General features: G+C 33.8%; 1 protein-coding gene across 1 annotated transcript in view; it reads right to left on the bottom strand.

The window, feature by feature from the left end:
• Positions 1–14,391, bottom strand: part of XPO4 (exportin 4) — a 95,960-nt gene that overhangs the window by 15,242 nt on the left and 66,327 nt on the right. Inside the window, exons 10-13 of the mRNA XM_004680267.2 lie at positions 5,026–5,202; positions 4,307–4,449; positions 3,665–3,810; positions 2,668–2,845 (exon numbers count right to left, since the gene is read on the bottom strand). Of these exons, the coding sequence (XP_004680324.1) occupies positions 2,668–2,845; positions 3,665–3,810; positions 4,307–4,449; positions 5,026–5,202 (644 nt within the window). The remainder of the gene's footprint in view (positions 1–2,667; positions 2,846–3,664; positions 3,811–4,306; positions 4,450–5,025; positions 5,203–14,391) is intronic.

The following is a 14,391-nucleotide window of genomic DNA, read 5'->3' as shown; positions in this document are numbered from 1 at the left end:
TGCTTGTTCTGCTCCCCGCTCTGTCTCTGGTGAATCCTATCCCCCTCCACATCTCTGGCCTGTACCCCAGTTCAGTATGAATAAATAAATCTTAAAAAAAAAAAAAAACAGTATAATATTAGGCACCGCTGAATGAGATTAATGCAGCTTTGTTCTTCCCAAATTAGAATTTTTATCTGTGAATAAATATTGTGATAGGAAGAGATACACTGGAACATAATTTGACTCCCGTTTTTTATTTTATTAGATAGGAACACTGAAAGAACTCACACAAAATAACAGGGTCCCTCAATCATTCTTCTAATTTATATGCCAAAAATCAAAGATTACCATAAAAATTATTTTTAGTAATGTTAGCTGACAACTTGCTTAAGCTACTCTACAATTTCATTTACTGTAAAGAAGTGAAAGCCTACTGAAATGTAAAATTACCCATTCACTAATGTAAAACTACACTATTTGGATCTGCCCCCCTTTTAGATACCTTTCAAGTTTTAAAATACCTGCCAATCTATCACACTAAGAGTTGGAATGAGAGTTTTTACTTTGCTATTGCAAAGAGGGAGCAAAGTAAAACAGGCAGCTCTTGAGCAGATAAACACAAGGCTCTCTTGGGACCTTCTCTTCATTCTTTCCTCTTTCTCCACCATACAATCAATATGCCACAGAGTTACCACATCCTTCTGCCTGTTACATCTTCACTGCACTACCACTATTTTCTAAAATGTTTTCTAACTTGCCTTACTTCCTCTTCCACAGTATAATTCTTCTAAAACAACTTGATCAGTTCACCTCCCTATTCCAAATCCGTTTCACCATTTTCACACTTACCTCACTAGCTTACTCCACAGTGCCCATCTCTATTTCTCCATCTTCAACAAATACTTCTTCCCTTAACTTTGCTGACACAAGAGCCATACCACATTTTCTCTTGTTTTAAGTCAAATTCTCAAGTGCTGAGCCCTTATCTAGGCTACTGTCAGTGCCTTCTGTACCTTGCAAACTCCTGTTCATCCCTCAATTATCAGTTTAAATGCCACTCTCTTCCAAGAAGTTCTTCACTTGCTCCTGCCTTGCCAACAGGTAGGGAAACCTAGGTACTCCTACATCACTCTTTCATACTTATATCCCACAGATACTAGCAGAGAAGCAGAAAAAACAAGATAGCCAACACACCAAGATTAATATTCCAATCTACTGTAGTTTCTAAGGAGACTTTCTAAACTTCTTTATATTTCAGATAGCACTCAATTTCCCACTTTTTTTTTTTTATTTCTCCCTTACAAGGAGCTAAAACAGTAGAGCAATTTTTAATTCATTTACTGTGTATCCCAAATGTCTGAAATGGTGCCTGGCATGTAATAAGTACTCAATAGTTACTTGTCCAATGATGATTTTTTAAAGAATTGTGAATTACTTTTTTAGTCAAGCAAGATATGTTTTCCCTATATACAATTCTACTCCACATTAAGTCTTTGTACTAAAACAAAACAGTAGTTTTGCTTTGCTTTGCTTTTTTTTGGTTCCCAACCCTCATTTCAACCCTCCATAGTCTGTGCTCTCTCAGAACTAAAATAGTTTGCTTCTGCACTGATACCTGGGACAGCAAAAGTTGAAAATACAAGGAAAGCATTCCTGATGGGACTGCTCAGGCAAGGAACAGGACAAAAAACTTAACAGGACAGCATTCTGAAATGAAATGGCTTTGAAATTAACATTCACCAGAATCAAACCAACGCAAAAACAATGAATTCTAATGATGATAACAATCCCAAAAGAGATCAAACTCTTTCAACAGAGCAGTGGTATTTTATGTCAATTAAAAGAATGCAACAACAAAGAAAATGAATTCCCAAACATTTCCTTGATATTAAGTATTTCAATTTTAAAAAAACCATATTTTCTATTGCAGAGTAAATAATATCCATTACTTTTGCATTAAAATAAAGAGGGGTAGCATCTTGTTTGCAACAGACCAAAACCAACTTTATTTCATTACTGATTTCTGTGTCTGCAACCTAAATTTAAGATTATAGACAGTGAAATTTAAAATACAGTTTTAAAATCCACTTTTACAACAGTAATCAGTCCAGATTTACTCCTTAATTTCACCATTAAGAATTCATAAAAATTCCTCCATTAGGATGAGAAAAATCAAAGTGAATTCCCTCATTTAAGGAATACTACTTTCTTATATTCTCATCTGACAGGTCTTTCAAATTTCATATTCAGAATAAACATTCTATTTTATGAAAGAAGAATGACAGTTTCCCCAAAGAAAACCACTGAAATGTAGTTTTTAGCTTTAAGAACAAATGTTCATCTGGTCTCTAAAACTTTAATATCATGATCAGTACTATTTTCTTATGGACAAGGGACAAATTTATAGTACATGAGATCAAGTGTTCCTTCAAAGTCTAATTGTATTCAGAATAATTTCACATTTGCTTTCCTCAGTCCTGGATAGAACTGTCAATTATTACCAAAGTGGCACACGTAAACATAAAGAGTACTTGCCATCCTTGTTTATTTCAAGGCTTCTCCAAGTTTTATTTTCTGTCATGTGTCAAACTCACAACATGCCTATTCCTCAAATTATCTACCCATCAACTCAGAATTTATAAAACAGTATAAATTACAATAGTACAGCTATAGAGTTCATATTACCTAATCACAGAATCTGTTCTGTTGTACCCTGGGATGGAAGAAGCCTTTTCTCCTGGAGATCCCAAAATTTGAAGTGTTGTATTAATGTCAACTTCAGATGAATGCTTAATGGAATATTCCATTATTTCTGGAGGTATTAGCGGAGTCTCTCCCTGAGTATCATCAGCTAAGAGGTAGCCTTCAGTTTAAAAAAAATTAAAAATGAACACTTAACAAATCTATATTCACCAAATTGCACTATAAATGTTCTCAGTTTATCTGATTTCTAAATATAATATAAACTGATGTAAAAGTAAATTATAAATGTTAAGGTTAATTTAAAGTTTGCTGAGAAGAAACTATTTTTCAAATAATTTACTCTAAAAAATACAGAATAGGACAAAGGTTTTATTCACCAATTTTTTTAATTCGTAGTGATATGTATGCTATTTAACCTACCTTTTAGTAATTTTCAGTAACATATTTTATAAAGTTAATAGGAATTCTATTAATTAATTATTCTATTAATTCTAATAGATATTCTTTTGATATATCAAAAGTCAGTATTTGGGAATGTCTTTTCAAAAATTAAGAATTTTTTCTTCCCTGCACATGAGATACAGAAACATTAGTAGAATGTTACAGAAGACTCTTAACAGTCAAACTGCCTAATGGGCACTCTGTCTCAAAAATTAATAGCAGTATGACTATGGACTAGTTCTTATAACTCTCCAAGTCTCAGTTTCTTCTTTATAAGATAGAGATAACAACAATAACTAATAATAGCACTAATTAAATGTGCTTTATGTTTCAAATAAAGCATCTAATATGAAATAGGCACTCAATACATGTTAACCAATATTTTTAACAAATGTATTTTTTAAGTTTTGTGACACTTAGCAGCCGTATCCAAATTCCATCCAATACTGGGGTATGGACTGTTGCTTTTAATATATGAAGCATGTTTTTAAAGTTTAAACCAATGCTGGCAATTATATTACAAAAAGAGATAACCAACCTGTAACTAAAATAAGCCAGTGAATATCTTCATACAAATCATCAAGCATTTTGTTGTCAATAGTTCTTGACCCAGGTGAAGCCAGTAATTGCTGCTGATGTCGTTGTAACTGACCATGGAGTCTTGTTACTCTTTCTTCTAATAAGCTAAAATAGGAAAAGAAAACAATAGCTACATAAACTTCAGAAAGCAAAGACCTAGAAGTACTTAACTCTATTTATGAGACCACATAAACTAAAATGTTAGCATGAAGACATATATGCATAAGTATTTATTATAATACACAATTGTTCTCATAACATTATAGCAACTATGATTTATGACAGAATTATACATTGCTTTACAAACAATCAAAGTTTACAACAGGCATTTGAAAACTGGTTATTCCAAGGTTTAATTGATATGGGTCAAATCATTTCTCATACCATGTTTTCCATAATCTCTCTGCCATCTATGTTGTAGTGCCTGGGCTCCAAATGTACAAGCCAAGGAATGCAATCATGAGTATGTTTCTGTCCATTTGTTCCAGTGTGCTGGGGTACGGGGTGGGGGTGTTTAAAGTCTTTAAACACTTTAAGTGCTCTCCAGGGAATTGTGAATAGTGAATATTTGCTCCATGGGGTTTCTTTGGACTGTGTGTACCTTGTCAGAAGAGGTATACAGTGTTCTGCAGCAATTCTTCCTAGCATTCCTACACTGGCTAGTTGATCTGAAAACTGGTCTCGATCATCCTCTTGAAGTTCACTTATTTCTTCTTCCTCACGAGAGGCCACACCATTGGCAGTCTATTATGGGTAAAAGATATAATGAATGAGAAACTGTATTCCTTTTTTCAATAAATAAGGCATTTCTGGTGTAACTTCAGCATTCCACAAGAAAAGGAGAGCTGGACAGAGCTGACCTCCAAGTAGATAGGATAAAGCACTCCTATCTAACTATGCTGAGAGCCCTAAGATTTACAAAAAGAACTAAGGAAACATGAAGACAACATAAAGGTACCCATATGTAAACACAGTTAACTGCACACCCACAAACCAACTCCCACACCAGTGAATTCAACCAATCAATGAAAATATTTGACAGCTTTTAAGATCCACAGTCCTCTGGATAACTAGATACCATTTACATCATTTGAAAACTAAGACACAAGTGAGTAACTTAAAATTAAAGATAAAGGTGGTAACAAGGAACAAAAACTTGCTAAACAAGAATTCATTTAGGTTTTGCTCTTAATCTAAGTAAATCTTTTGAAGGATCTCAACCCAAATTTCTAGTATTATACCATGTGTAACAGGACAAAAGCCATGGAATGGAACCTTTGATAAAATAATTTTTAAATTATAAACTGGTGTGAAACTTACCAAATTCCTCGTGCCATCTGGAGCAGCTAGGTGGCACTGAATATAGGAATTGAAAACTTGAACTGCATGCTGAGTAAAAAAGCCTTTATGAAAATGTTTGTCATCTTGGACCAAAGTTAGCCAGGACTCCAGCAATTTGTCATATGCTTCCATGTATACCATGTCATCTTTATCAAGCTATGGGAAGAGAACATGCATATAATAAATGATCAGAGAAATAAAATGGGCATTATCACAAGAGCCATAAAATTTATACAAAAAAATTTTACTAACTTTCCTTTAACAAAGGATCCGTCTTATTCAATAATTTAGCTCATTAAGCTCTCCCTCAAATTAATCAAGCATTTCAGTAAAAATGTGCAAGCTTGTTATATTTAAACTAACCAAAAATAGTCATACAAACAGGAATTAGTGTTTACTTCTGGTGGTTAGTTACTCAGTGCTTTGTGGAACAAATATTTTTCAATTAAAAAAGCTAAAATTTTTCTGCAGTCAGGAACAAACCTTAGTATAAAAAGAGAAAATCTGCACTACACATGCTTAATCATCATACTTAAAATTATGTGGAAAGAATGTTGCAAATGCTCTGTAGTATTTTATAATAGAAGGGAAAAAGCAAAGACAGGGACTCCACAGGAACCTGAGGAGAGCTCAGAGGCAGGAGCATGTAGACTAGAACCCAAGGTGATTTTTCTGAGAGTGGAAAAATCAAGGTGACAGCAAAAATACAGAATGGAATATGGAATCCAACTTGGCTACAAGTTAAACTCTAAAATAACTTAAAAGCATTTTGTCCTACTGAGAAGGAAGATTCTATCTATAGTTTACTGAGTATTTCTCTTAAGCAAAAAAAGGTTTTAACATAGCAACTCTCTCACACTCTAGTAAGAATACATATACTAACTTACTATCAATTCATAATCTGGATACATAATTTTTTTTTAATAAACTTTTTTTTTTAAGATTTATTTATTTATTTGTACAGAACTGGAGTACAGACCAGAGGTGCAGAGGGTGAGAGGATTCACTAGAGACAGAGTGGGGAGCAGAACAGGCAGATCAACGAAGTACACTGCGGAGGGGAGCAGCGGGCGGGTCAGGAGAGGTCTGCCATGCCATGTGGTCACCTCCAGGGCAGGCGGGGATAGAACTCATTAGGAAGTGGCTTTAGCTTCTTAGTGCTGTGCTTTAACCCGCTGCGCCACCAGGGAGGTCCCTGGATACATAATTTAACTTGTGTACTGATTATTTCATCACAGATTTATAGATCACTACTGAAATAGGCATTCAATACATGTTAGCCAGTATTTTCAATAAGTGTATTTTTAAAAACTTTATAGTGTCAAACACTATGCTTAATGAGAAACATAATACACCATTTATGCTTCTGAGTTCAGTGGAATAGGGAAGAATGAGAAGCAAACGAAACTTCATACAAAAGTACAGGAATAACCACAAAAAAAAGTATAAACTTAAGAAGTAGATTTCAATGATGGCACCTATTCATCAGCCATTTATTATAAGCAGTCACTGAACTATATATTTAGCATTAAAGCTTTATCAAAGCCTCCATTTCTGAATTGTTAATGGGTTGTGGACCTACTAAAATTTTAAGGTTTATGAATCTAATCTTGCTCTCCTAGTTTCTAAAGCAAATAGGTCCTCATAAAAATAAAGAACTGTAGAACCTTCATCAAAGTACCATCTCAAATGGTTCTTTTGGCAATCTGTCAATGACACAACAAGAAAAATAATGGAAGATCTATTTCAAGTGTTGCAGGTAGAGTTGGACAATAGAATACTATTATCACATCATAATATCTTTAAAAAATGTAGGCGAACTGCTTCCACAGAAATATGTGTTTTTCAGGCTTTCAACTTTTATTGACCCACAATATACAAAATGAAGTCAAGTGAACCTCTTCTTTTTTTTTAAGATTTATTTAAATATGCATACAAAACTGGGGTACAAGTCAGAGGAGCAGGTGTGGCAGATTCACCAGAGACAGAGTGGGGAACAGAACAGGCAGATTTATGAAGTTCACTGCTGAGGGGAGCAGTGGGCAAGACAGAAGAGGTCTCTGCATCATGTGGATCGCCTCCAGTGCCGGGGACCAAACTCGCATTGAAATGGCTGCGGCTAGCTTGCAGTGCTGTGTCCTAACCAGTTATGCTACCAGGGAGGGCCCTCTCTTAGTTTTTAATGGGGGAAATGAAAATAGTTTCATTAGAAAATTCTGAAAAGAATTTAAACATAGCAAACCCAAATTTTTATTCCACATTTTTTTTGGCTTTGACAATATATACATTGAAGATGGACAACCTTCTTTATATACAACTAACAGCAACAATTCATCTTGTAAAGGCAGTCACATTACTGTTATTTGGTAGTAATTATGTTTTTTATGAACTAAGTTAGCAAATATAAAATTAGGTACCTTTTCTGGTCACTACATTTTCCACTATGCACAGGTGAACAAATGGACCCACACCCTTTTTCAAGTGTATGTCTCTGTATAGGAACACAGTTTTTCCTAGCTTAACCTCAGCTGGTAAAATGTATATGCAGGGCCCTCCCTGGTGGCACAGCAGGTTGAAGCACAGCACTAAGAAGCTAAAGCCACTTCAGCATGAGTTTTACCCCCGACCCACAGATGACCCACCATGGTGTGGCAGACCTCTCCCAGCCCACTCACTGCTCCCCTCAGCAGTGTACTTTTTCGATCTGTCTGTTCTGCTCCCTACTCTGTCTCAGGTGAATCCTCTCACTGTCCCTGAACCTCTGGCCTGTACCCCAGTTCTGTATGAATAAATAAAATTTTTAAGAAAAAAGTGTATGCAAATATTAACATTTTTCCATCATTCTTTGAGGAACATATCCACAAATCATAAGAGTGCCATGAGTGCTGATGTGGGGGATACAAATTTTAGCAAGGAGGCGAATTGCAAATGTGGAATCTATGAAAAACAAGGATTGAGTGTATATATGAAATCTATAGCTACTAGTTTCTAATTGGCTACTAATGATGTTATTTCTTGCTCATGCTCTCATCAAAATGCATTACTTTTTAAATTGTGATAGTTCATAATTTGAAGAACAGTCATATATCCTCAGATTTATAAATGCAATATTGTTCCTTTAGGTCCATCCATGCCAGTAAAAAAATGGATTCAATAAACTCATTTCTTCATTAATTTCTCTGCAACCACCTTTGGTTTTCACATTAACAAAATTACAAACTGTGCTGAGTATATTTTGTTGACTTAATAACAAAAAACATTAAGGGACACTGTCAACATCCTTTAGCAAAATGTGATGGTCCAAACTCTTGTCAAAATATATTGGGTGAGGTTTATTCCTGTGAAATGACTGACTACATTAGAATACCTTTATACTTTTGTCCTTGAGAAAATACTGTTTACTCACCAAATGTTAAATTTGAAAAAAGTTACCTAGGATACTAAAAATCTAAATTCACCTTCTGGTTTGTCTCATCACTATGAACTATCACATTTTGATAATTTCCTTGTGTTTGTTACTATGGGTTAAAAGCAAAAAATCTGAATTCCAAAAAAAACAAAACAACCCCCCAAACTTAAAAATGGTAAATAGAGGCTTCTTTAATGGCTAAAATATCAGGCCATAACTTTCAGAAATGCAATTTAAACACTGAAAAATAACAAATAGTAACTAGTTATTTCATTTCCAACAATTCATTTCATTATCATATCATTCTCCTAAGTGATAGGATCATTAAGCCATTTTCTTATCATTTTAAATCTTATAAATTACAACTGAGAAATGGTAACAGTGAAATTCTTCCTCTGATCATGAAATAGCAGGATAAAGAAGAAATCACATCACTATTATGCCATAATATACTTTAGATTTCTACAAGAGCTCAATGTATTCATAAAGTCATTAATTCCAGAATAATGTAATTTTGGTTTAAGGTCCTAAGAAAGAAGGAAAAGTCGGAGGTGGGAGGAGGGGAATCAATAAGTAAACTGTTAAAAAAATTTTTTTAAACCTTTCAAGAATAATCTTGCTACAGAATTGAGGATTCTTATCACTTACTCATAAAGATTTGCAAGTCCCATTATAAATTTTTTTAAACATTTTTTCTTATTAGGTCAATTTCCTCTGAAAAATGACTGTATTTCCTCCTTTTGCATTAGATCCCCTTCGCCTCATACCATTCCAAGACATTCAAATTCAAATTTTCAAAAAGAACAAACATTAATATATACTTACATACTGATATACTGATATATATAGCTTACAGCCTACATATCAAAATTTCTCTTTTCTCTAATTTTAACTATTTAATTCTTGTGTTTTACATATTTTTCAAAGATTATTGCATTTCAAAAGTTTTTTAGTTGCTTTTTTTTTAACTAGCCAAAAGAAATCTTGCATGAAACAAATATAAAGTACTCTCCAACATAGTTCTAACTGTTGTCTTCTTTCTCACTAGTGCATATCCACTCTTCTATAGCCTGTCTATTTCATAGTAAATAAGTTATAAAGAATGGTTTTATACAGAACAAGACACATGAAGGATTAATTAAAAACAAAATTTACTTACAGATTTCAATAAGAGAGTCACATGGTAATTTATATTTAAGAATGTTTGATGTAGCATTACATAAAATAGTGCAAATAAATTTACTAATTTTTTTACATTAAAAACCATGACTGTGGCCCTTCCTAGTGGCGCAGCGGGTTAAAGCACAGCACTAAGAAGCTAAAGCCACTTCCGCATGAGTTTGATTCCCACCTGCCCCGGAGGAGATCAACATGGCGTGCAGACCTCTCCTGACCGGCCCACTACTCCCCTTGCAGTATCCTTTGTCCATCTGCCTGTTCTGCTCCCCTTTCTGTCTCTGGTGAATCCTATCACCCTCCACATCTCTGGCCTGTACCCTGGTTCCATATGAATAAATAAATAAATCTTAAAAAAAAAAATAAAGAAAAAGAAAATGTTGGCAATAATACAAAAATAATTACTTCATTTTTATCTAAGTGTGATTTATACGCATTGAATAAATTCTGGAAAAAACTACACCAAAACAAGTTAAACAAGGTGAAACCATAAGTGATTTGTTTTATTTTTAATATTTTCTTCTCTCAAATTATTTAAAAAAAAAAAAATACCTGTCCATAACCAAGTAGAACCAGCTCTAGGTATAAATTAATAAGAAATGGGATTTATGGATAATTTTAACTTTATGTACCATTTGAGTTATTTTTACAATGAGCATATACTATTTCACATTAAAACTGTATTTTGAAGTGATACTGGCAATAAACTGAAATTACAAATATGAAGGAAAAAATGAAACTTTAAAAACTCACAAGAAATACACACAAATTTCTAAAAACAACAAAATGTAACTTGGAATTTGGATCAAGAAAAATCAAAATCTGAATACTCACAAAGTTGAATCATGTAAATTTTTTAGGCTGAATTTTCCTATCAGGGAAAATAGCCAAGTAGTTGCAGTAATTTCTAAGTGAGATCTATTGAATAAAACTAAAAATAACCAATTTTACACAAACTGATAGAGAATAAGTTGAAAAATGAAATTGCTACAATTTTGATGCCAAATACAGCACCTCATAAAAGACTAAGACAGACAATGATCAAGTTGAGTTTAATTCAAAAATGGAAGGGAATTATGCTAGACAATCTGTTCATTTATCACATTAGTAGATTAAGCACAATATTGATTTGTATTTTTAAAAAATCTATTAGCAATTTTCATAAAGGTTAGCCCAAAAGTCTATAGTCAATATTATTCCTAATGATGAAACAAATACAAACCATTTATATCTACAGCTATAGAAATTTAAAAAATGTATTATACAATGAGAAAGAAATACAAATTGTGAAGACTGAAAATAACCAAAATTGTCAGATACTATTTATAATAGTAAGAAAATATATGGCATACAAAGATAAAGAAATGTAAGGTAAAAAAATGTTTATTTGAAAGATATAAATCAAAAATTCTGACTGAGAAGCACCACATTTAAAGAGTTAATTTACTGGAGATGTCCACTCTTCACAAACTAAAGATTCCTATAATTCCAAGCACAATGCAACTCGACGAATTAATAAAGCTTAAATGGAAAGATAAAGAACAAAGTATATCCAAGACTCTTCTGAAGAAATGGGAGGGTATGTGGAGACTACCTGTCCTATCATTATCTGGGCACCCCTTTTAGGGGTGCAAAATATGTGTGCACAATCAGAAAAAAAAAAAACTGAAACCAGGGAAAAGTGACTCAATAATTCTTGACTCACTTATATGTAAAAACTCAATATATGACAGCAGTCCTGCAAATCATTAAGAAATTAAGGGAACATTCAATAAACAGTGCTGGAAAAATCTGTTTTCCATATGAAAAATCAACTGATACAATATACAAATCAAATTCTAAGATGGTAAAGTCATAAAAAGCAAACTTTCAAACCACTAGAAGAAATCAAAGGAAAAGAAACAATGCAAATCAAAGAAATGACTGACAGTTCAACAAAACATATGCTAAATTCCAAATGCAATATAGGGTTAAGAGTTGGCGCCTAGAACATACAACAGACATGGGCAGAAAGGTGGTGAATATATAAATAAAGCCAAATAAATATTAACAATACACCAATATTAATTTCCTAGTACCATGGCAGTGGAAGATGGCACAATCAGGGGAAACTAGGTAAATTATATGGAATTCTCTGTACTATTTTTGCAATCTAAATTATTTTTTAAAATATCACAAGGTGGGCCCTCCCGGCTGGGGTAGGTGCAGTGCACAGCTATCCACAGCCACTACAGCAAGACAGTTTGATCCCCTAGGAGGTGACCCACATGGCACAGTTCTGCCTGCTGCTCTCCTGAGCAGTGTATTTTAGTGCATGTGACTGTTCTGCTTCCCACTCTGTCTCAGGTGAATCCTCTTACCCTCTGCACCTTAGGCCTGTACCCCCGTTCTTGTATGCATAAAAAAAAATATTGGGCCCTCCCTGGTGGTGCAGCAGGTTATACAGCACAGCACTAAGAAGCCAAAGCCACTTCAGCATGAGATCAATCCCTACCTGCTCCAGAGGAGATCCACATGGCGTGGCAGACCTTTCCTGACCCGCCCGCTGCTCCCCTCAGCAGTGTACTTCAGTTGGCCTGTTCTGCTCTCCACTCTGTCTCTGGTAAATCCTCTCTCTGCCCCTGCACCTTTGGCCTGAACCCCAGTTCTGTATTCATAAATAAATAAATCTTTTTTTAAAATCTTAAAAAATACACCATAAGGTAAAAAGAAGAGCCATAAAATCAGAGAGTAAATGTACAATACCAAGAACTGACCAAAAAAAGTATGTACAGAATAAGCAAGGAGTGACTACAAATCACTAAGAAAGATGGTCTGATAGAATATTGGACAATACCAAATAAGCATTTTATAACAATAATAACATAATTAACAATAATAGGAATTATATACTTAGATATATGAAAAGATATTCAATGTTATTAGTAATTGTAGCAATTATTTTACATGTATGAGTACTATGACGGTGAGGCTATGGATCAATGATAACTCAACCCTCAATGGCTTGAGTTGGTCCAATCTCTTAAATTGGATCAAACTGGCCCAATCTCTTAAGCTATCTTGCAAAACGGAACATTTACATGTTCTCCAAAAATTCCATTCCTAGATTTAGACCTTAGAAAAACTCCCAATGTGTACTAGAAAACAAATAAAAGAATGTTTAACACTGTAAAGGCAAAAAAGGGGGAACTCAAAATACCATTTACAACAAAATGGAAAATCAAATTGTGACATAAGTTCACACACACATAAGCAAATTTTATAAATATCTAAATAATCAGAAATTTTAAAATTCATAATAGCAATGACCTCTGTGCTAGAGCTGGAAAAGAGCAGATCTAGGGAGATGGAACTGGAAGGAAGATAAGATCAACAAGCCAGGTACTGGTAATGTTCTTGAGGTGGGCACTGGTTTACTCACAGTTACTTAATGTTTTTGTGGGTTAATTTTTTGGTGTTCATCAAACATGATTTAATAAGACCACATACAGTGGTTTTATAGATTAAAGGATATATATGATTAAACACGCTGCTAAAATGACCAAGCACAGTGTTTAATTTGTTATTAGCAGAAAAAGTCATTTCAATCCTTCAACAAAAATGTATTAAATGCTAAGCACTAGAATACAAAGGTGAGCGAAGACAGTTATTTGTTTTTTGCCACAGAAACATCTGTGGGATGTTATTTACTTAGTAAAGCATGTGCTTTACAAAAATCATTTAAGTCTAAACAGTTTATCTTGCCAAAATAAATGGGCCGATTATTCAATGGCTAGTGATTTAAAATCACAAATGGAAATTTCTGAAAGAAATAAACAACAAAAACATGGATACTATATAAACAACTCATGAGGGAAACTGAGAAATTCAGTTGATAACAATTGTCAACTAAACCTTTCATTCTAAGCACATAAAGTAGAAACTGAACTGAGTGCCTTTTCTTAATACCTTGGCCCTACTCCATGGCCAATCTGGCCAACACCCAGCAGGCAAGCCAAAGCACGTGCACAGAGATAATGAAAGAGATCAAGGTAGACACAATGTGCTCACAGACTGGGTGTAGTTAGGCCTGCTGCCAGAATGGCTTTGAAAATGGGCTTAGAGCTTATGAGACTACTTGGCCCTACTTTACTTAATTTGGGAATGTAGGGTGGGGAAGGTAATCAAAACAACATTTATATTTCAACACCAGTAATTAATTTGGAAATATCTAGAGGAGTGAATCTGTAGCTCGTCAGTCATAAGAGTAAAATCTGCTTTTATATAGAATTACGTGAATGTATGAAACATTAATTTTTATGAAAATGCTCCCAAATGAAGCTTTGAAAAGTAAGTGTCCAGTATATGAATCTGATCACTTTTGCAACACTGAATTTCAGAAATTTAAATCTAACATCACTACTTGTATCTTACTATATTATATACTAGGAAAAGGCAAAACTATAAAGAATAAAATAATCAGGAATTAAATTGGGGTGGGAGAGCAAAGGATGAAAAAGCAGATTTTTAGGGTGGTGAAAAATTCTGTGATACTATGATAATGTCATTGATATCCTTATCAAATCCCAAAGAACATATAAAATCAAGAAAAACTCTGTAAACTGTGAATTTTGAATGATAACGGTGTATCTATGCTGGTTCACCAGAATTATCCAATTAGAATTAAACAAAACATTAAAGTTATATTTTAATATTTCTTTTTTTTTTAAGATTTATTTATTTATTCGTACAGAACTGGGGTACAGGCCAGAGATGCAGAG

This window comes from Condylura cristata, unplaced genomic scaffold, assembly GCF_000260355.1.
Source record: "Condylura cristata isolate star-nosed mole 26May11 unplaced genomic scaffold, ConCri1.0 scaffold00010, whole genome shotgun sequence".
Lineage (NCBI taxonomy): Eukaryota > Metazoa > Chordata > Mammalia > Eulipotyphla > Talpidae > Condylura > Condylura cristata.
Note: the sequence above shows the minus strand (reverse complement) of the source record. Positions and strands in the feature narration are given on the sequence as shown.